This window comes from Phragmites australis, chromosome 13 (genome assembly GCF_958298935.1).
Source record: "Phragmites australis chromosome 13, lpPhrAust1.1, whole genome shotgun sequence".
Taxonomy (NCBI): domain Eukaryota; kingdom Viridiplantae; phylum Streptophyta; class Magnoliopsida; order Poales; family Poaceae; genus Phragmites; species Phragmites australis.
Window position 1 is genome coordinate 19,480,715 of NC_084933.1, and position 20,352 is coordinate 19,501,066.

General features: G+C 48.3%; 4 protein-coding genes across 4 annotated transcripts; 1 reads left to right on the plus strand and 3 right to left on the minus strand.

Moving 5' to 3' along the window:
- Positions 1 to 4,024, minus strand: LOC133887754 (formin-like protein 2). The gene is made up of 4 exons (XM_062327729.1): positions 1,553 to 4,024; positions 1,265 to 1,458; positions 925 to 1,160; positions 1 to 812 (listed from the first exon to the last, which is right to left on the minus strand). Exons 1-4 carry the CDS (start codon positions 2,941 to 2,943, stop codon positions 156 to 158), a joined length of 2,478 nt encoding a protein of 825 aa, XP_062183713.1. The 5' UTR covers positions 2,944 to 4,024; the 3' UTR covers positions 1 to 155.
- An 8,501-nt stretch (positions 4,025 to 12,525) lies between these two features.
- On the plus strand, positions 12,526 to 13,274 carry LOC133889707 (non-specific lipid-transfer protein C6-like). Its single transcript, XM_062330163.1, has 2 exons — positions 12,526 to 12,856; positions 13,002 to 13,274. The coding sequence occupies exons 1-2, from the start codon at positions 12,526 to 12,528 to the stop codon at positions 13,232 to 13,234; spliced, it is 564 nt and encodes a 187-aa protein (XP_062186147.1). The 3' UTR covers positions 13,235 to 13,274.
- A 164-nt stretch (positions 13,275 to 13,438) lies between these two features.
- On the minus strand, positions 13,439 to 15,085 carry LOC133889706 (uncharacterized). Its single transcript, XM_062330162.1, has 5 exons — positions 14,695 to 15,085; positions 14,415 to 14,508; positions 14,281 to 14,318; positions 14,053 to 14,188; positions 13,439 to 13,962 (listed from the first exon to the last, which is right to left on the minus strand). Exons 1-5 carry the CDS (start codon positions 15,004 to 15,006, stop codon positions 13,553 to 13,555), a joined length of 990 nt encoding a protein of 329 aa, XP_062186146.1. The 5' UTR covers positions 15,007 to 15,085; the 3' UTR covers positions 13,439 to 13,552.
- Positions 15,086 to 17,581: 2,496 nt separating this feature from the next.
- On the minus strand, positions 17,582 to 20,138 carry LOC133888818 (lysine histidine transporter-like 6). The gene is made up of 8 exons (XM_062329190.1): positions 20,072 to 20,138; positions 19,806 to 19,933; positions 19,337 to 19,720; positions 18,829 to 19,222; positions 18,572 to 18,677; positions 18,375 to 18,466; positions 18,224 to 18,292; positions 17,582 to 18,113 (listed from the first exon to the last, which is right to left on the minus strand). Exons 1-8 carry the CDS (start codon positions 20,099 to 20,101, stop codon positions 18,015 to 18,017), a joined length of 1,302 nt encoding a protein of 433 aa, XP_062185174.1. The 5' UTR covers positions 20,102 to 20,138; the 3' UTR covers positions 17,582 to 18,014.
- Positions 20,139 to 20,352: the final 214 nt, after the last annotated feature.

The window sequence follows — 20,352 nt, forward strand, 5'->3', positions numbered from 1 at the left end:
AAGCCTATGTTGGACGCGAATGCACGTAAAAAGGAAGGAGAGACATTCAGACATGTTTCTGATCTACAACGAATTCATTCCTAGCCTCACAAGATCAAGAACAACGCAAAACCAAGAATTACAATGTTGTTCTTTCCCCCGTTTTGCAGTATCGGTCATACATTATTCAGGACAGGATTTGATCCATGGCAATTCTTGGCTCCCCTCACCTCTTTGCACACCCTCTCCAGCACCCCTAAGAAGTCCCTGACAATGACGAAGATCCTGAGGGGGCTCGCCTCGTCCCTGCCGACGTCGCCGTGGTAGTATTCGGTGATGGCCCTGACGTGCGCCAGAACCCGGCGCTCGCCGTCCTCCAGCTCCCGGATCACCTCCTCGGCTTGGCTGACAAACGGGGCCATCAATGCAACGAAGCACTGGCTCCTCTCGTCGCCGGATAGGTTCTTCCCTACTAGCTCCTTGATCCGGGACAGGCCGTGCGACAGGCTAGACACCGAGGAGGTGAGCACGTCCAGGTCGACGGTCGCTGTCTTCTTGACGTTGGTGAGCTCGGCTGCGAGCCCGGCGACGAGGTCCCCCTCCGCCGTGCGCATAGGTGGCCTCTGCGACCGGATCATTTCTTGGACCACGAAGTGCAGCAGCGTGGTCTTCCCGTCGGTGCCCTTGACGTCGGCGAGCTTGAGCAGCGCGTCGAGCTTGAACGCCATGGCGCCGCCTCGCGCCGTCCCGACGTTCATGCGGTTCCCGGTCTTCAGCACGGCCTCCAGCAGCTTCAGGAACAGCTTGCTTGACATCAGCTCCGTGCACGCATCCTTTCAGACACGAAGAACGTTCAACGACGTTAGAACAGCTTGGTCACAAGTAGAATAAGTAAACCAGCATTTGCAAGAAACTCAAGATCTGCCCTGTATCTCTATCGCTTACCTCCAGCATCGCAAACGACTTCCTGATGTGGCCGACTTCGTCGGTGAAGGTCTCCCGGTACAGCATGGCCTCGACGCGCACGAATGCGCACGGTATCGTGAGCAACACCTTGAGGAGCCTTTCGGCCGGGACCAGGCTGCCGACGTCGCCGTCGTAGCTCGAGAGCTTGTCGACCTCGTCCTTGGTCGGCGCCATCTTCATCAGTGCCTCCAGCTGCTGCACCGACAAGCCGTTCCCTGAACCAACCCGACCAAACCATGTAAAATTGAGACAAAGATCCGTACTTGTTTTCGCACTTACATATCGATGTGTTGATCCACGCGCCGTTTAGTTTACTTACCCTGCAGCAGAGCGGCGTAGATTTGCTCGGCGGCGGCGTTCAAGGCCTTCATTAGGATGGTGATGTTCTGCAGCCTCTTGGGGTCCAGGACGTGGTGGCCGAGCGAGGGGCTCCGACTCTGGGCCTCCTCGTGCTTCATTGAGCTCCTCGCGGCGTTGTAACCGAACAGCGACTCGATCATCTGTTCGTCCAATCTGCGAAGCATCAAGTATTAGTTACGCTTCGAATTCATTCATGATCACTGGGGAGTGCGCGGCAAAAGCGGTATGTGAGGTGATTCAAACTTACTCGAACGAGCTGGATCGGATCCTATCCCACACCATCCGCCGGTTGGGCGCGGCGCGCACCTTGTCCCAGTGCAGCGGCTTTAGCTTGGGCAACGGCACGCCGTTCCTCCCGACTGGTGCGCTCTGCCTGAACAGACCCGGCGCCGCGGGCGGCGGCGGGCGGACTGGACCGCTGCTCTTTTGAACATTCTGTTGTTGTGGTACTAGCAGTGGCGGCGGCGGCGGCGGCGGCGGCGGTGGGGGGACAGCCGGACCACAGGTTGTCTGCACGCTCTGCTGTTGTTTTACCACTGGCGGCGGAGGAGGAGGAGGTGGCGGCGGTGGCACAGTATTGCCACTTGCAGCATCCGAGCTCACGGTGTCTGCCTCTGCTTCTGCTTCTTTTACGTGGCACGCGCTGCTGCTCTGAAGTTTTGACTTGACGGATTGAGCAGTTCCCTGGAGCTCCTGATCATTGAGCGACTGCGCTGTCAACACGGACGCCGACGAGGAAGGGGAGAGGGCACGGCGGACCCTGTCATCATTGCTGGGCGTGCGCGGGCACAGCGGCGAATACGGTCTCACAACCTTCTTCATGTCTGAAGGCGTCGTCGGGGCAGAGCTCCGCCGCTTCGACCAGCCAGAGGGCGACGGCGATACGCTGTCGGCTTGGCTGCCTTTCGCGTCCCGCAGCTCGGAATAGGCGAAATGCGACGACTGGAAGCAGCACGACGAGTGGACCGACTCGGCGCCGTCGTCGGAGCAATCTCCATTGCCTTCCTCTTCGCACTTGGGTTCGTCATCCTTCGGCTCGGCCATTTCCGGCGGCGCCTTTCCCCCGCCGTCGTCGTGGCCAGCCTCGAGGTACGGCTTGATGGTGTCCAGGTAGAACAGGCCCGGGCCCGGCTCGAAGCTCACTTTGTTAGTGCCGTTCAGGTCCTCACCCCTGCGTCTCCCCTGAAACTTCCTGCACGTCAGGAACACCACCAGGACGGCAAGGAGGACCAGCGCCGCCCCGGACAGCGCCGCGGCTGCGGCGACGAAGACGAGCTGCATGTTTTTCTTCTTGCTTCCGTGCTCAGCTCCCCCGTCGCGCGGGCTCTGCGCCGTGGCGTTTCCTTTCTTGTGCGCGACTTTTCTGGGGACCGGGAGCCGCGCGTCGTTTTTGTGGAGCAGAGGCAAGTGAGCGCGTGCTGGAGCCGGGGCTGGAGAGAGTCCATGGCTATGATTCTGCTTCTGCCTCAGGTTAAGAGTGTTAAGACCACGCAGCAATCTAAACTTTGCATGGCCATTGTCAGGTTCCCTCCTCTTCTCGCTGTTGCTGCCGATCAAGAAGAGAAGACCGGCTAAGCATGCGATCGAGAAGAGGCAGAGCAGGAGGCGTCTGGAGAGACTGGACATGGCTGCAGGCATCAAACCATTTCAAGGGGAGGGAATGGATTGACAGAGGGAGAACAGAGGATAGGGTTCTTTGCTCAGGACTCAGGAGTGAGTGTGGTAGAAAGCTGAGAAGGCAGTGAGGTGCAAGGAATGGCGCCAGGCAAGTACACAGGCAGCTAAAGTAGGCTTCAATGCCACTCCAAGAAATCCCAGAGCAATGGCAGGTGCGCGCAGCAGTGCAGTGACGGCATTGTTGAATGTACCTCTGCCTTTATGCTTTTGAATCACCGTAACCATGCACCTGTGTCTTGGCTTCTAACTTGACTACTATCTCCGAGCTGTTAATTGCTATTTTTTCTGTTAGAATACTCCTCCACAGATTGTTTTTTATTTTTCAGAATGGAATTAACAGATGAGTAGAGTTCAGAAAAGAAATCCGCAGAGATCTTGACATGATTGATGGTGTCTGTTTTTGTAATATCAACTCACTGAAATTTCTTTTGCAAGAAATCAGCGCGCTTTCAGTTTTACATGAACATGCATCCGCTATTCCTGAAAATACTAACCCTGCTACAGTATTTTCCAGCCAAGCAGGAGTTCAGTACTGCTGAATCAGATCAGATAGACACCGTTGGCGTCTTATCCTATACCATGATCCGTTACGACTCAGTTTCAAACTTATAAAAAAATCAATTTGGCACGAATTTTCACAACATTTCTTATTGTTCGCCTCCTGTTCTTCCTGTTGTTTTTGGTTCACCTGTCCCTTTGTATGTTTGTTGTGTGATCTGCAGACTTGTTTTTTACCCTAAGTCTCCATTGGTCCCTTGCAATAGCGTTACCCCATTGGATGTCTTTTACTGGTACTGACCTGAAGACCATTATCTCCCCTGGAAATGATTCAATGCCCCTGTTCTCAGACATTTGAATCGGTGGTCATACTGAGCTACTGCATGTCAGGAGCTGTATTTATATAAACTGTACCATACCCTGGCCTGTGTGTTGTTGGATTGGTAGCATCTAGCTGGGTGTGTGGGCTTGTGGGGTCCTGTCTGTGGTTGGAATTGAGGGGCTGTTTGGTTAGAGGTTAAAAGTGAGCTAAGCTAAATTTTAGTTGTGTTTTGAAATTTTGGCTTTCGTTTGGTTTGAGATTAAAATTTGGTCATATCTTGAAAAAAATTTGACCGGCTAATTTTTTTATAACGTTTCTAGACAAATCTTGAGAGGCCAAATCGTCCAAAATTTTTGGCCAGTCAAATTTTAGTTTGATCTCGAACCAAACACTATTTTAACGGTCAAAAATTAAAACTGCTCTAATTTAGCCTTTGACCAAATTTTAACTATTGAAAAAAAAACAAACAGCCCCTGAGTGTCCCCAAAGGGCATCAATGTGGAAGTGCCAAGTTTTTGCCCCAGATTCATCTGAACACATATTGCTACAGAAAGGCAAAATAAAAAAAAGGCCAAAAAAAAAACAGTTGAAAACACATTCGAGGGGGGAAACACTGACTTGGCAAAAAAAAAAACCCGCTATAGAGCATGATTTAAAAGCAGGGGATGCTACAATGATGTGTCCCTCGTTCCGTGTAGCTACTGAGGACATATTGTATGATACAAATTGACTATAAGTACGGAAAATATAAACCATCCTCTCGCAAAAATATCAGAATTCATCACATGCAGCTCCAACTGAGAACCACAAAGAAGCTTACCCCGAGTAAGCTGAGGGTTCGTTTAATAGAGCTGTCTAACCTTTTGATTCTATGGTGAAAGTGATTTTGTGGTAAAAGTGATTTTGTTTGTGAAATCGTTTGGTATGTTAGTGGCGGAAGTGATTCCTAAGAGAAAATTATGTTAAAATTGAGGAGAATCAACCGGGAATCGATGGAAGCTAGATTTTTCGATTTTCACCTTGCAATATAAAACGTGAGAGTGATTTGGTAAAACTCCCGTCAATTATTTAACGAAATCAGCTCTAAAACTCCACTAAATAGCTCCGAAAACTCCCTCTCGAGGGTACTGCTTCATCAATCCTGACTTGATTCGCCAACTAGTAGCAGCATCCGCAAGTAGCTGCCTAATTTGGTGGCTTACCACACCCGCCCTTGGCTTTGATGGCATCGAAAGCCTTGCGTTTTGCCGGCATGATCCTATCAGTCTTAACACCCTCCGACGATAGGTGAGCGTGGAGGCAAAGGCTGAAATGGAGATGGCTTGCTGCTGCTGCGTTCTCCAGATCGACCTGCCATTACGCGTGGCTTTCAGTAGCCGTACCTGGGTCCATGTTAGTTCAAGGTCTTCACACTAGCATCAAACCGACGAAGCCGACGAGTACTTCCGACCGAAAAAATAGGTACGGGCTGGTGCATGTGACATCGATAATGGACTAAATCATCGAGAACTCATCAGATGAGCGTGGAGCCATCCTTGATCCACCCTAATTTAACTCAATGAGTCACATTAATAGCATGGCTAAACTTGTTGTAATATTTGTATTATAACATTTAATTCAAAATTAGTTTTTTATTAGTTTTATTTTATTTGGACTTTTTATTTAGATATTTTGCTTCCCAAACTGAATAGAAATCGAACTGCTAATTTTTCATAATTTTTAATTCCGAATTTAACTATTTATTAATCGTATTTGAAACGAAACTTTTGATGTAATCTAGACTGTTAGATGTTCATAACAATAAGTAGTCTAAATCTTTTTTTTTTCCATTAATATGATAGTTTCGTGACTTTAAGAGTGAACATAATAGCTCATTTTAACACTAAAATAATAAATATAATAGATTAACTAACTAGTCATCATGACTTTGTCAAAGTTAAAATGACTAGGATAATCACAGATCGCTCCACGCCTAAAGGTGGCAACAAGGAGGGTCAAGGCCAGGTGGAGCCATAACGCACGCGACCTGAAACTAAAAACCTGACTTGAACCCGAATATCAAACAGGGACTGAATACACACTGCCCTGGCCCCTGTGGGGATCCAAAATCCAACCAATTTACTTTTATTCCTTAATCTTTGCATATTCAAAAATCACAAATCAGAAAAGCACAACCGCACAACTAACACTTTCATAAATTCACAAATAGATAACAATTCACAAGTCGCATACTCATGATTCACAACTTCACAAGTCTCAATTACGATAACCAAGCTAGATAATTAGAAAACATTATCCAAAAGCGCACAATTCACTCGAAATAAAAGAAGCACATGCATAAAGCATGATGCACCCATCAGATTGTACTGCAACTTGTAAGGATAGCACACTAGCACTTTGATCAGCTTGCCAGCTTGGTGTCAACTCTCTAATTGCTTGCCATTTGCCACGCCAATATAATTTCTTGAAAAGACAAATGTAGTTTAAAAAATAAAATTTCCATGCACTATAATCAATAGCAGTTTGCATAAATGACAAAGAACAACTATGGTAACAAATGCTGAATTTGCACTTGTTGAAAATCTCATGCCAGTTTGATATTGTATTTTATCCTTTTTTGTGATGCAAGAATGAATTGAATAAATGGACATTCCTTTTTGCAAAGCAGTGTTGTTTCTGCCTAAAGAACGACATGATATGCAGCCATATTTTTTTAGCAAGAGCTAGATTTCCTATATAGTATCAACTAAATCGTACATTTGGTCCAAATCGTTTGAACTAGAATAAACAAAAAAAAAGACAAAGTCACACACTCTAAATTAGTATTATCAGTGGTGTTGTGTGAGAAGTCATCAGCTAAAAGAATGGTGTTGAACCTCTAGAATCTCTACCTACCAGAACAATTCATATGCCATTCTAAAATAGCTGCTGACTGAAGGCAAAACCCAATTCTTGCGAACTAGAAAAGAATACCCTAACCTCTAACTATGCTTACAGTCTGAACAATGAATATGATATACAAAATGTAGACTGACCACAGAAATAAATTCATATCAAAGTTCAGTCAGTAATTATGCCTAAACAATCAAGTGTCATCTTGAACTACCTAGAACAACAGAGCAACACACCAAGAGATGCTGCTACCATACCAGTAAGAGATTATTTTACTCCATCTAGCATGTTATCTCAAAGAAATGAAGTTGATTATGCTATTCTGTGCAGATAGCAGTTTTCAGAAACTTGGTTAGACAGAACGATACAAAATACACATTTACACTTTGCAGTGTATTGTTATTTCTCCCCGAGTCCCTGGTCTAATTTGCCCAATCAAGCCACTAATTGCCCTATCAGACAGCAATAGAAACTACCAAACCATTTAACCATGCTATAGTGCTATATCCATTTCTCCAGCCACATCTACCTCTAAAAAGACATTCCAAATACAGAATGCTAGCAAAGGATAACATCTACTAAAAATCTGAAACCCAAGCCACAACTCTACCAAGCTCAAATAATATTATGGGACCTTTTCAAAAGAAATCAGAATGTTTAGTGTGTCTGATTCTAGAGTTAAGAGTCATGGCTCTCCTATTGCAGATTTGCTATTGCTCATCAAGCTCAAATGAAAACTACTAAGCCACGCTATACATAATGCTAACAAGAATTCATGTAATCGTGACAAATAAGGAATTCAGAGCAAGCCCATTCACACCATAAGGACACTGGGATTAAAAAAATCGATGCGAGAGACAGATAGAAACTGCAATTTCTGTATAAGCCTATAAGGACACGGATTAAAAAATCGGTGCGCGCTGGGAGCATCCAGAAATCAAAAGAGCCAAAGAATCGAAGAGAGGGGGACGGGAGAGCACTTACCCCCGTTGGGCCTTGGTGGTTGGTCGGTTGGGGGAGTTGCAGAGCAGCGGAAGATTTAGGCTTGGATGCGACCGAGCCGCCGAAGGGGCGAGGAGGAGGTGCTGTCGTAGCGCTGCAAGCCCGCACCACCGAGCACGGAGGGCCCACACATGCCGCAGGACGCACACGCACACGCGCCGCTCGCTGCTCAGTTGCTCCAACCTCCAGATCTACCGTATCCCGGTGTCAGCGGATGGCGGCTCAGTGAGGGGTGGGCGGTCACGGGTGGCTGTAAGCAAATTCACCTGTTATCCTTTTCCCGTGATGATAGTACCTATTTTTCCTTTCTTTTTTAACCTGCTATTAAATCACAATATAAATAACGTCGATGGAGTCTTGGGTGGCTTATGCTTAGGCGCGAGCATCACTAAGGTTCGCTACTTCACTGCTCGATTGGGCTAGAGGACATGATAAAAAGGTTGGGCCGTGAAGTCGGGTGGGTGGGTGTCGGTGAATCAGGAACCAGGGGTCTCCGAATCCCGAGGCCAGGTCAACAATCCGCCACGTGGCGCCCTCCTGTAGAGGTCATCTCCGCGAGGTAAAAAAGACTAAGTCCAGGGAGAGGGCGCTCGGGGCCACAATCAGTGGTCCTCGATTGCTCGGGTTCCCCGATGATCTGCGAAGACTAAGGTGACTGGGGTGAAAGTGCTCGGGGAGGTGAACAGTGACCCCCGATCACTCAAGTCCCCCGACGACCAGGAAAACCAAGTACCGGAAGGGGTGTGCCCGGGGTTGCGAGCAGTGGCCCCCCGGGCGCCCAAGTACCCCGAGGACCCAACGAAGGTAGTTCCGGGAGAGAGTGCTCGGGGTTGTGGGAAGTGACCCCCGAGCACTCGGTTCCCCGAGGATCCGTACAGTCAAGGCCGGGAGAGAGTGCTCGGGCCATGAACAGTGGCCCCCGAGCACTCGGTTCCCCGAGGACCAAGAAAGGGCGTTTTCGGGAGAGAGTGCTCGGGGGGGGGGGTGAACAGTGACCCCCGAGCACTCGGTTCCCCGACGACCCAGGAAGCCCCTCCGTCAGTGGCCCCCACAGGGGTCCAGCGATGAGGTGTCAGCTGGTGAAAGGTCCGAGGCCGCATTTAAGAGCGCGCGTGGACTGTCACCTCTAACTGCTCCCGCCACACTCGATGTCAGTTCTTGCCATATTCTGGCAGAAGGGCGTGGGGATATTAAATGCACGGGTCCCATCCCGCGCTATCCGGCGCGCTTCGGGATAGCGTCGCAAGGCCCGAGGCGTTCCGTCTGCCGCGTTGTTGTGGCAGGCGAACAAGACCGGACGAACACGCCAGGCCGCTCTGCGGCTGCCCGGTTGGTCCTCTCCACGGCGCCCGTTGCCAGCGCCATCATGACGATGGAAGACCGGGCACGGGACGCGTTTTCAACCCCCGTCACTTCGCTCAGAGACCATGATGACGCCTTTTCCATTTATGGCACCTTGGAACTCGTGCCCTCCCATTCGGGGCACGCTACCGCCGGCGGGTATTTAAGAAGCCGGCAGGCGCGGACAGAAGGAGAGAGAGCTCTGAAGGTCTGAAGTCTAAGAAGTCCAAGAGAGAGATCGAACTCAGCCTACGGTGAAAACAAGCTCGAACACAGAAGCGTACTCAAACCCAACAGACACACACAGATCGAAGAACACCTTCTTACGAGCATAGAAACCGAAGAACAAGGAGCCCCCGGCTCTAGGATAGACAGACATTCTTGTAACTAGCACAAATTCTGAGAGACATTCTTAGGACATTTATAGCATCCACACAGGAGTAGGGTGTTACGCCTCCGTGCGACCCGAACCTGTCTAAACCCCCAGTGCATTTACTTCGTTCCGCACTAGATCGTTCCACCCCACCAGCCATCACATTTACATCCATTTATTTCTCCAGCAAACTTATTCAGAATCATCCCCCGGCCGAATCTTTAAAAAGGGGTCCCTCAGGATCCCTGCGACAGGAGTTAACCCTCCGACAGTGGGGCAAACTGATTTTCGGATTTTGGTAGCACCTGTGGTGAAAATTCCAATTCAAACCCGATTCGTGTCGAGATCTCGATTCATGATCTAGTTTTTTCATCGAACCCAACTCCAATCAGTCTGAAACCTGCAAAAATCCGACCAGACCTAATGAGATAAATTGCTATCTTTTTTTAAAAAAACGAATAGACATGAGATATACCTATTTTATTAAATAAGTAGGAGAGGCTAAGACTGGCTAAGATTCATAAAAAAGAGGAAAACTGCATAGCAGCCCTCAAAAAGGGTGGAGAGAGAGAGTTACATCAGCTCAACCTGCGCTAGATGTTTCGCACCACCCATAGCCCATAGCCTAAACTCTTCTTTAATCTTGGCATACGTTGCGACCGAGGTTGAAACCTTTTGCCTGAAGATGCGCACGTTTCGCTCATTCCACAAGATCTAAGTGACAAGCATCAGGGTGGACTTCACAGCTTTCTTTGGAGTGCCAGGATCCTCAACGATAGCAGACCACCAGGCATGCACAGTCTCAGTGGGAGTCCAAGATTGTGGGGCGAGACCAGATAAGGAGAGCCACTGCGTGACAGAGTTTCAGAACCATTTGCTGAATATGCATTCAGCGAAGATGTGAAGCGCCGTCTTATGAGTGTGCCAATATAGGGGCAGTAGACATTATTCTCCCACTGTCGTGTGACAAGCCTGTCTGAGGTCTAAAGACGATTCTAGATGGCGAGCCAAGCGAAAAGTTTGCATTTTGGAGGTGCCCAAGCTGACCAGATTAGAACATGTAAGCTTGTTTCTGTCGATCCGATGAACTGCGCTATATATGCGGAGCTTGTCATGTACTCGTCTTTACCCGTTAGCTTCAATATGATGTTATCTTGGTGGCCCGGCCGCAGCTAAGTGGCGTTTACTTGCACTCATAGGTTTATTAACTGTTGGAGGATTTGAATGTTTGGACGATGTAACGGGACGTGAGGTAGCTAGGATTCTTCTAATAGGACGTCCTTCACCGATTTATTATTGGCCTTTGAGATGCTGTAGACGTCAGGTACGATGTCTTTGGCATTCGACCTAGGAGCCAAACTGCTATCTTTATCCATGCCTATCCCGACCTGACAGGTTTGGATTAGATAGGTTCGCTTTGAACTATCCAATGACACCAAGTGTGCTATACTTTGTGCGATTTGCCAGTCTACCATCCTCTGATCATGAGATGCGTTCATGCGGTTGTACGTATTCTCAAAAACAGAAGCAACAGTTGTGACTAAGGACTCAGAAACAGAAGCAACAGTTGCGATCATGAGATGCGATCATTTTGGATCTCGCTTAGTAGTTCTCTGTTGACTTCGGTGGCTGATCGTGCTGGCAATCACGACGAGATGGTGTTAAAGCGCATTGTTTAATGGTAAGTACGAAACGTTACCTAATGGAGTTTCACATCGGCCTTTAATCACCGTTGTGCACTCGTCAATATGGTTCTGTTCAGCGCCGTGGCTAGAACAGTGGAACTAGAAGGCAGGGAGAACCAAAATGAAGTGAAACACAGCTCCTGCCGGCCCAACTAGCAAATATGGACCTTTTATGTGCTTTCAACCAAACTAGCAGAGCCCAGCATGCATCTCCAGCTCAAACAAGTGATTCACAATAAGTGAGAGCAATCGTTTCCAAAAAAAAAAAACAATAAGTGAGAGCAGGCTGACACTGAAGTGCTAAAGCTTAAAGGTGGCAACGGATCAGAACCGGATGGAGCGAGAACGTATTTAATCCAAAATTTAACATACCAAACCTAAAATCCGACACTGCGATGACAGGCCGTGGGTGGCCAGGGCGTGGCCAGGGCTAGGCAGCCGAGGCGCGTCGACGGCGTGCGGTGATGACATGCGGCCGAGCGATGCGACGGCGGGGGTGGCCGGGAGGCGCGCAGCTACGAGGGTTGGGCACGACAAGGGCGAGTGTCCAGGGCATGAGGCGATAACTGTCCTGGACGCTACGACAACGACCTACCATAGCACGACCATCGGTTGGCACTAGGTTGAGCTGGCTGTCTTTTTTGGGGACCTGCGGGGGCAAACGCAGTCCTGGTCCTGAACCTGATTTAGGTCAGGGGCCTAACCCGATGGTCATGCAGGGCCATTTTTCCATCTAAATCTGCTCCCGTTGGGTTTGAAACCCGTGGGGACTCGACCCGACAGGGTAAACTGCCATCCCTACTAAAGCTTGCCTAACAAAAATTAGCAGATTTAATTGTATTCGGTCACTATTTAATTCCTACCGATATTTGGTGAAATATTCACCTTACTTGGCGACCTAGTTTCTTTAGCTGAAGTTGATCAAAATCTGAATAGCCAGTTGGGTGTCCTCAATTTTGGCATGCCATAATTCAGCTTGACTGTCATGTGCTTCCGTTGAGGACATACCAAGTAGCTCTGGAGCCTTAAACTTTGCTAACCCAATGCATGATCAGCATGGTCAATACTTTGCTAACCCAATGGCCAGTAAGGCAGTAGCAGTTAATACCAGTTCACATGGAACACCACCCTGTGAAGAACAAGCACACCATTCCTATGCATGCCCATTGCCTACTTCGCCAATCGAATCCTAACGCTTACACTCACACAAAACTCTCCATCCACCATGCAGGTCTTCACACAAATCTAACAAACTTAAATGCATGCCAAGTCCGGTTCACAGAAATCACCACCTCAGGAACACACCGTTCGCATGCATCTCCGTTGCTCCGATGCTATAAAATCCCAACCCCATTGCAACAAGATCACCGCAAGAACTAATCGAGAAATCAAGAAACAGAATTTGCAGAAAGGCACAGAGAGCTGCAGCAATGGCCTCAGCCGTTGTGTTCTGCGTTGCACTGCTGCTGGCTTTCATCGCCGGCGTCCACCCGGTGCCCCAGGCCGGCACGTCCAGCTGCACCACCGACCTCTTCCGCCTCCTCCCCTGCCTCCCCTTCGTCGACGGCACCGCCGCCGTGCCCCCGGACACGTGCTGCTCCAACCTGGGCAGCATGGTGCACGACGAGCCGCAGTGCCTCTGCCAGGCTCTCAGCCAGCCCAGCGCGTCCCCTGTCGCCATCAACATGTCGCGGGTGCTGGCGATGCCACGCCTCTGCCGCCTCGACCTCCCGGCGTCCGCCGCTGGCGCCTGCACTGCAGGTGAGCCCGGCATTACAGCCTCGTATCTCGTGTCCATTACTCCATTTCATCTTCATTGTAATTGTATGCGCTCGACCTACGTTACGTACATGCAAAGTGTTTTTCTTTCGTCTCAGAGAAACATTCTCTTTGATCTCCCTTGCAGGGCTGCTTCCCCAGGGACCGGCACCGCCGCTGCCGGTGAGCGCCCCACGCCCAAGCGCGAACTCCACTGCCCCATCGACGCTGACGCCGGCAACACCGACGGCACCGCATATGACTCCGTCACCGTGGATGAGTAGCCAGCTACCGCGATACAGCAGGGGGTCCAAGGTGATACTTGATGGCTTTTCAGTTGCACTTGGTTTCGTGGCATTGGTGTCAGTCCTAGCTTTCTGAAGAAATCGGCTACCGACTGCAGCGATGGGCCGAATTAGTCAAAAAATTAGGATTGCGTCGTAGAGAAATTTAGTTGTCTTCTGATGTTTTCGTAGAGAAATTAGCAGTCCATGGAATGTATTGTGTGTTTTCATCCTGATGTCCAGTCAGATAAATGTTATTTTCGGTTGCATTTGTGCCAATGAATTCTCGTTCAAACAAGCATTCCTGAAAGAGAAATTCTTGCTGAAATGCTGCCACCAAGTACAGAATTCACTCAACTGCGTACCAATCGATAACCCAAATGATCACAGAAATTTACAAAAATATAGGTACCAGCTAAGCCTCTTCCTCTAAGCAAAAGAGGTAGGCCACTAGGCCTATAACGGGGACGAACCTCACTACATTCATAAACCCAGTAGCATCTGCCTTCACGTTCTGAATATTGTCTCCAATCAACCATGGCTGGAATATTGAGTACAGCAATATGTCCCAGAGTAATGCGTAAGCAACACGATCCGAGAACACATAACTCTGCGCAAACTGCCACCGTTCCACAATGCCTCCGAAACCAGCATCTGCACGACCAAAGAGAGCCCAAACAATCGACAAAACGCAGACGAGACCGCCAATGGCGCCCACAACCGGTGCACCTTTAACCATAACTGAACCCAATTGTGATCTTGGCGGTGTGGACCGGTCCGTGTCCAGATCGTTCAGTCGGATAGCCATGTAAGGTATCAAGAAAGCTGAATAAACAAATTGTTGTTAGCCAACCTGAAATGTTCTATCCATGAGCTGCAAAGGCTTTCCTTGCCAATGAGATTATGATATCATACTGTTTGTGAGGAACATCTGAATGCCCCACAAGACGTCGAGCGATCCCTTGTACCGGTCCCTCCTAGAATCCGTGAAGAGAAGCGGCGCAAACAGCAGCGTCCAAGCGAGCACAAAGTTGAACAATCCTTCGGCCATCTGGGCAAACAGGCACAACCGAGTCAGTGCACATAATGCGCCCGCGACTACATTAACAATCTTGGCAAAAAAAAAATGGTTCTGCTGCTTACCGGGTGAAGCACCGGCGATTCGAGCAGCTGAACACCAGCTACACTTCCCAGAAAAATTCACCAACGGAGTCACGCCCGTGATGTTGGTAAATAACCTTGAATTCATACACTTGGAAGATACTGGATTTGCGTACCGGAGTTGAGAAGCGGCAGGATGAAGAAGAAGTTGAGCGAGAGGCCGATGAGATCGCTGACGGTAGCCTGCGAGATTGCCCACACCGGGTCACCCTGCGTAATGCTGATCAAAGTTAAAGACGACTCTTTTCTCTGTGATTCATCTGTCGGGACACGATTGCATCAAGATCGCCAGCGTTGCAGCACATGATATATGTTTGCATTGTTCATCACAAAAATTCACTCCTGAAGGCGAAATATACCGAAACCTGCTGCCTAGGGGACATTGCAAATACGGACCGGTGCGTAGGGGAGGAGGAAGAGCCAGATTATGTAGGCAGCCTCGGCGCCCCACAGCACTGTCCGAAGCAGCCGGCGAGAGCCTGCCGCATCTTCTGCGGCCAGTTCGCCGCGGCCGCGCTTGGCCGCGGACGGCACGGGGGCCCGGGCCAGGGAGCGTCGTGGCGCGTCCCCCCCGCGCGCGCCGAGGTAGCCGCGGGGTAAGGCCAGCGGCCTCGCAGCCCCGCGTCTGGGCAAGGTTGGAGGGGCGATGAGGGCGAAGGCGCGGTGGGGGCAGTTGCTGCAGAGGACGGGGACGTGTTGCGCCGCCATGGTCGCGGACTCGCGGCCAAGGCCAAGCGGTCGGGGCAGGGAGGGATAAGCGGTTTTTTGGGCGCGACGTGGTGGCTGGTGGGTTGACAAGCCAGCGAGGCTATACCATGTTGCTACGTGGCCTTCTGGTCACGCCATGCGCCCGCTACTTCAATTTTGACCGTCAGATCGGACAATGATGGCTCAGACCATCTATCTATTATATTATTATTTAAATATAAAAAAAATCATACGTTCGTTTTTAAAGTTACGAAATTATTATGTTAATAAAAATTCTACAATACTCACTGTTATAAACATCTAATGGTCTAGATCAAATCAAAGAATCAATACCAAATACGATCAATAAATAGTTAAATATGAAATTAAAAATTATAAAAAATGAGCAGTTCGATTTCCATACGAATTAGGAAGCAAAATATTTGAATAAAGAGTCTAAATAAAATACAATAAATAATAATTGAAATCGAGGTTATAATAAAAATAAAGAAGGATCCTATCAAATATAGTCTTGGAAAAAAATCAAATTATTATAAAAATCAAATACTTAAATAAAGAGTTTATATAAAATACAATTATTCAAAGGTTATTGTAAAAAAATTATTATAGCGATGCTAGTCATGCTAATATGCCACTTGTTAGTGTTAGATTGTTTCAATAACTATCAAGGATTAGTAAAACGACAGTGCAGCATTTGTTTGGGTAGGAATCAGTTGGTGGATACTATTGACTAGACCTGTTTAAAGGCCAAGCCGAGCTTTGAAAAGCATGACGAAAAAATCATAAGCATAAGCCTAGCCCAAGCCTGATGCCATACTAGACTTCTAAGCCTGAACCTAACCTAATATCGGGTTTTCAGGTTGAGCTCGTGCTTTTTCAGGTTTTTTTGGGCTTTTTCAGGTTTCGAACCTATTTTTGAAGCCCAAGCCTGACCCTGTGCATTAGCCAGACCAGGTCAAGCTTACCAGGCGGGGCTACCCATGAACAAGCATACTATTGACTATAGATTGTAAAGAGAGATAAGCGATATAGACAGATTTAGACCTCTTAAAGGATAATAATCTTACATTTTGCGTGTTATCTTGAAACTTATATTAACTCATAGAGGATTACAACGTAAAATGTCTAATCTAAACGCTATGCTATTTGACTTAGTCTTTCGAGCTTGTCGAGTTAATTTCCTAGGCTCATGCATAAATCTGATTGTGTTAAACTAATTTGAACTGAGTTTTTTTTTACCATACCTCTACCCTGGTTATATAATCGGGCGAAGAGCTATCGTATCCTATACAGGGTTCAAAAAACCGTCGGTAACCGCCCAAAAATTGCGGTTTCCGACCTTCTCGGTCCGGTCTGGTTTCAGAAACCGAACGGTAACCGAAATTTGAATTCAAAAAATTCGAAAAAATAAAAAAATTCAATTTTTTTAAAAAAAATCTTTAAAAACACTAGACATAATTCTAAGACCTTTTGTGAATAAAAATTTCAAAAATAATATCGTTTGCATCATATTCTATAGGGAGAAAGTTTGAAAAAATTGAAAAAAAATTGAAGCGTGCGGCTCAGTTATTAACTCACATTAAGAAAAAGTGTAACATGCAAACACATATTTTTATTGTATAAAACGTATTTTAAGAGAATCTTTAAAATTGATTTCACTTTATTTAGAGTTTTATTAAATTCTCTATGATTTTTACAAAGTTCACGAGCATAAAGTGAATATGTTAAGAAACATCACTGTAATTAACTTTTTCATGTCTACTATTATTTTTTCTACGTAAATTATAGTATAAATAAGCTAATGAAAGTGGTTTCACTAATTTTTGAGGTGTGATAGGTCAGTTATGAATTAATCTAGTCGCAACACATTTACACAATCATGCATGTTACAATAACTAATTCATGAGTTCATGTAATGTAAGAAGACTAACAAAATTAGTTTCATGATTTTTGGATTAGCAAAGAGTAAACTATGTATTTAGCTTGGTTTAACAAATAAAATTTCTCACAGAAAATTTTGAACTTTTTTATGAGTATAAATACTTTTATCATGTAGATCATGTTACAAGGAAGCCAAAAAAATTTGTTTCACTTGATTTGAAGCTCAGATGAATTAGTTATTGATTTTACAAGATTGAGCCCTTTTTTAGGTTTTTTGTTGAACTGCGCTGAAATTTGATAAAACCGCTCGATAAATCGAGAAAACCGAGCGGTTACCGACCCAAACCGCTCGGTAACCGACCAAAACCGAACGGTTACCGAGAGGGCAAAAACACGATTTTTTCGCAAAAATTCAAATTTTGTCGAATGAATTTTCTCCGATTTTTTTTGAATTTTTGACCGGTAACCACGGTTACCGCGAGATTTCGGTTACCGCCGGAGCTCGGTAGGTAACGTGAACCTTGATCCTGTATGGAGTGCTGGGTGTGATTTGATTTGTATCTCTCGAGGTATTTGATTTTTTTTATCTAGAGCTCTTTTTTAAGTATAGATAGATACTGCACTTGAAGCATTATGTTGTGTCATACTCCTTGCATAAAAACTGGACAGATATAAGATGAAGATTCCATCATTAAAATATATGATATTTTTAGTATTTAAATTATTAATTATATATTCCGGGTCTATAACCGAAGACATTTTTTTAGCCTGACAACAGAAGACACTATTCATCTGATCTGCGTACAGTCGTACTCTGTACGCGCCATGAGGTCCATGATGCAGACAGATCGATTCACATTTCACAATCGTAACATTATTTGTCTGTTCTGCATGTTACAACTACGACTTGGAGAAATCCGCATGGTTTATTCAAATTCTGAGCAGGCCCATCGCTGAACCACACGCCGATTCATTTGTCACGTATTTTCCAGCTAGGCTTCGACAGTTGAAGCAGGATGAATCCTCGTGTAAGCGTGGTCTTGTACGCTCCGTAGACAAACAAGTACCGGCGTGGCGAGGTTCGATTTGTTCAATCTTCCTCTGCATTTGTCACGTACGTGCAGGCGTCAGGAGTAGAACTGGAACGTCGACGCATCTTGGATGATGCTCCGTAACCCGCCGATGGTAGACGCAAATATCAGCAGCACTCCGATGGCGATGCAACCCTGCAAGAGAAATGCGGGCGGAACAGGTAAGCAGCCAAAAACTAGTCCCAGCTCTGAAGATCCGATCTTCTTCAGAGTTCAGAGTTGCTAGAGAAATCCGTGTGCCCTACCCAGTTCGCGAACCACGACGCGCTGAACCTCGGGGGCTTCTTGATCTTCAGCCACAGAACGCAGGGGAGCTTCAAATAGAACCGTACAAGCTTCGTCACTGACGACCTTGGAAATCTAAGAATTTTTTCAGGGCATGTGAAGGCTCCTTACTAAGTAGGACGTCGGCGTGAACCCAAACCCTCCGAAGAAGCCGAGGAGGTCGCCGAAGAACGGGAACGTCACCGCGATGAACAGAGTGAATGCTGCAGCGGCGCGCCCGTGGCCATCCATGATTCAGATTCACAAACAGGACGTCAGTTCCAATCGACGGGCAGATTGTTTCAGGGTGTCAGACTGTCGGTTCTTACCAACATAAGCTGATCGAGCCACGAGACGGAGGAGCACTCCTGGAGGGACCCTGAATCTTGTGATCAGAACCGTCTCGATGCTCTCGAATATCGGCATGGCGTACACCTGCAAAGTTGCAGGTTCAAAGGCTAAGTTTTGTGTTTCAGTCGGAGCTCGAGTATCAGCCACGCGTTCCGTCTCCAGTGACATACAGGAATCGATGCGCCATTACGTGTAGAAATGCACAAATTAACGCAACGTGCCAACAGTTTCTTACCTGGTAGCTTCCGATGACGTGGATGACCACCATCATGTTGGCCGCGGCGACGAGCCAGGGCGGCCGCTGCAGCGCCACGAGGACGTTGTCGCCGACGTCGCGCCCGAACGTCCAGTAGCCGACGAGCGCGACGGGGAAGTAGCACGTCGCGGTGACGAGGTACGCCGCGACGGTGCCCTTCCACATGGGCACCCTGGACGGCTTGGTGGGCGTGGACGGGATCGTGGCCTGGATCTCCAGCACCACGCCGTGGCCCGCGTACGCGAACGCCACCTGCCCCAGCGCGCTGAACACCCGGAACGTCGAGTCCGCCGCCGTGCCGGCCTTGTACGCGTAGCTGACCCCGCTCACCGGCCCGCGCGCCAGGCACGCCGCCCACGAGATGGTCGAGTAGCTGCACGCACGCCACGTCGTCAAATTAACATTCATGCACGTCATCCACGTACATATGCATTATGCAAGTGTTGCTGTGGAAGCATCGGTGCATGCATGGACATAGGTAGCTCACCTCAGAGACATGGCGGCGGCGGCGAAGGACACGGCGGTGATGGCGTTGAGGTTGGGGAGCTGGGAGAGCAGGAACTGAAAGGAGCCGAAGATGCAGATCCAATAGGACTGGTGCAGCGGCGCGCAGCGCGGGCAGACCGACTCGGCGAACTTCTGCAGGCACTTGCCGCCGGTGACCATGTACACCATGTCGCAGCCGAGCTGCACGATGAGCTGCTGCGGCACGACCACCCAGGGGCCCAGCCGCGGGCCCAGCGCGTGCGCGCCGAGGTCGCGGTACCGGTCGAACCGCACGCCGGGGACGCACTCGTGCAGCTCGATCAGCAGCCGCAGCGTGTACAGCGTGATCCCCCACGACGCCAGCAGCGCCACCGTCCCGGGGCCCCTGAACAAACAGAAAAACACAACCTCACATATACTGACTGCTTAGTTGCTCATGGCGCGTGCGCGACATGCATGCAGGAGCTTACCATCCTAGGTGAGCCATGGCGTACGGCAGGCTGAGCACTCCGGCACCGACCATCGCGGTGACGTTGTGGAACGTGACGTACCACCATTTGGCGCGGCGAGGGGTAGCCTCGATAGCATCATCAACGACCTGAAAATTAGCAGCAGATGAATCGAAGCGCAAGCAGCAGGAGGGGACGTTCGTGAACAATAGGTATGCATCCATTCGTAAGACCATCAGAAATGCACAACAGGTCAGCGGTGTCTATGTCAAGTGGTACTCCCAGACCTTAGGAAGAACTGACGAAGGCGAGACCATGGTCCTTCAGGTTGCTGCACGCACCAGCTGATACAGGACCTGCAATTCGGCATCGAGGAACTCGTATTTATAGCGGCTCTTTACCCGTAGTGGGTGGCTGCATGGTTCCTTCATTTTTTTTCTTGGAAAAGAGTCCCGGAATTTAGGTGCTCGCACTGCAGACATAAAGCTGGCGTGATCATTAGCGTTCTCCGTAAGAATGATTAGTGCCGAAACTAAAGGAGAGGCCTCGGTTCATCTGCGAATTATGA

Coding starts and splice junctions, on each gene's coding strand:
- LOC133887754 (XM_062327729.1), bottom strand. CDS start 2,943: ATGCCTGCAGCCATGTCCAGTCTCTCCAGACGCCTCCTGCTCTGCCTC. Junction 1,459..1,552: donor ATCCGATCCAGCTCGTTCGA/GTAAGTTTGAAT, acceptor GATGCTTCGCAG/ATTGGACGAACAGATGATCG. Junction 1,161..1,264: donor CTACGCCGCTCTGCTGCAGG/GTAAGTAAACTA, acceptor GGGTTGGTTCAG/GGAACGGCTTGTCGGTGCAG.
- LOC133888818 (XM_062329190.1), bottom strand. CDS start 20,101: ATGGTCTCGCCTTCGTCAGTTCTTCCTAAG. Junction 18,678..18,828: donor ACGTCATCGGAAGCTACCAG/GTAAGAAACTGT, acceptor GCAACTTTGCAG/GTGTACGCCATGCCGATATT. Junction 18,293..18,374: donor TCACGCCGACGTCCTACTTA/GTAAGGAGCCTT, acceptor TTCTATTTGAAG/CTCCCCTGCGTTCTGTGGCT.
- LOC133889706 (XM_062330162.1), bottom strand. CDS start 15,006: ATGGCGGCGCAACACGTCCCCGTCCTCTGCAGCAACTGCCCCCACCGC. Junction 14,509..14,694: donor TCCTCCTCCCCTACGCACCG/GTCCGTATTTGC, acceptor AGCATTACGCAG/GGTGACCCGGTGTGGGCAAT. Junction 14,189..14,280: donor AATCGCCGGTGCTTCACCCG/GTAAGCAGCAGA, acceptor CTGTTTGCCCAG/ATGGCCGAAGGATTGTTCAA.
- LOC133889707 (XM_062330163.1), top strand. CDS start 12,526: ATGGCCTCAGCCGTTGTGTTCTGCGTTGCACTGCTGCTGGCTTTCATC. Junction 12,857..13,001: donor CGCTGGCGCCTGCACTGCAG/GTGAGCCCGGCA, acceptor TCTCCCTTGCAG/GGCTGCTTCCCCAGGGACCG.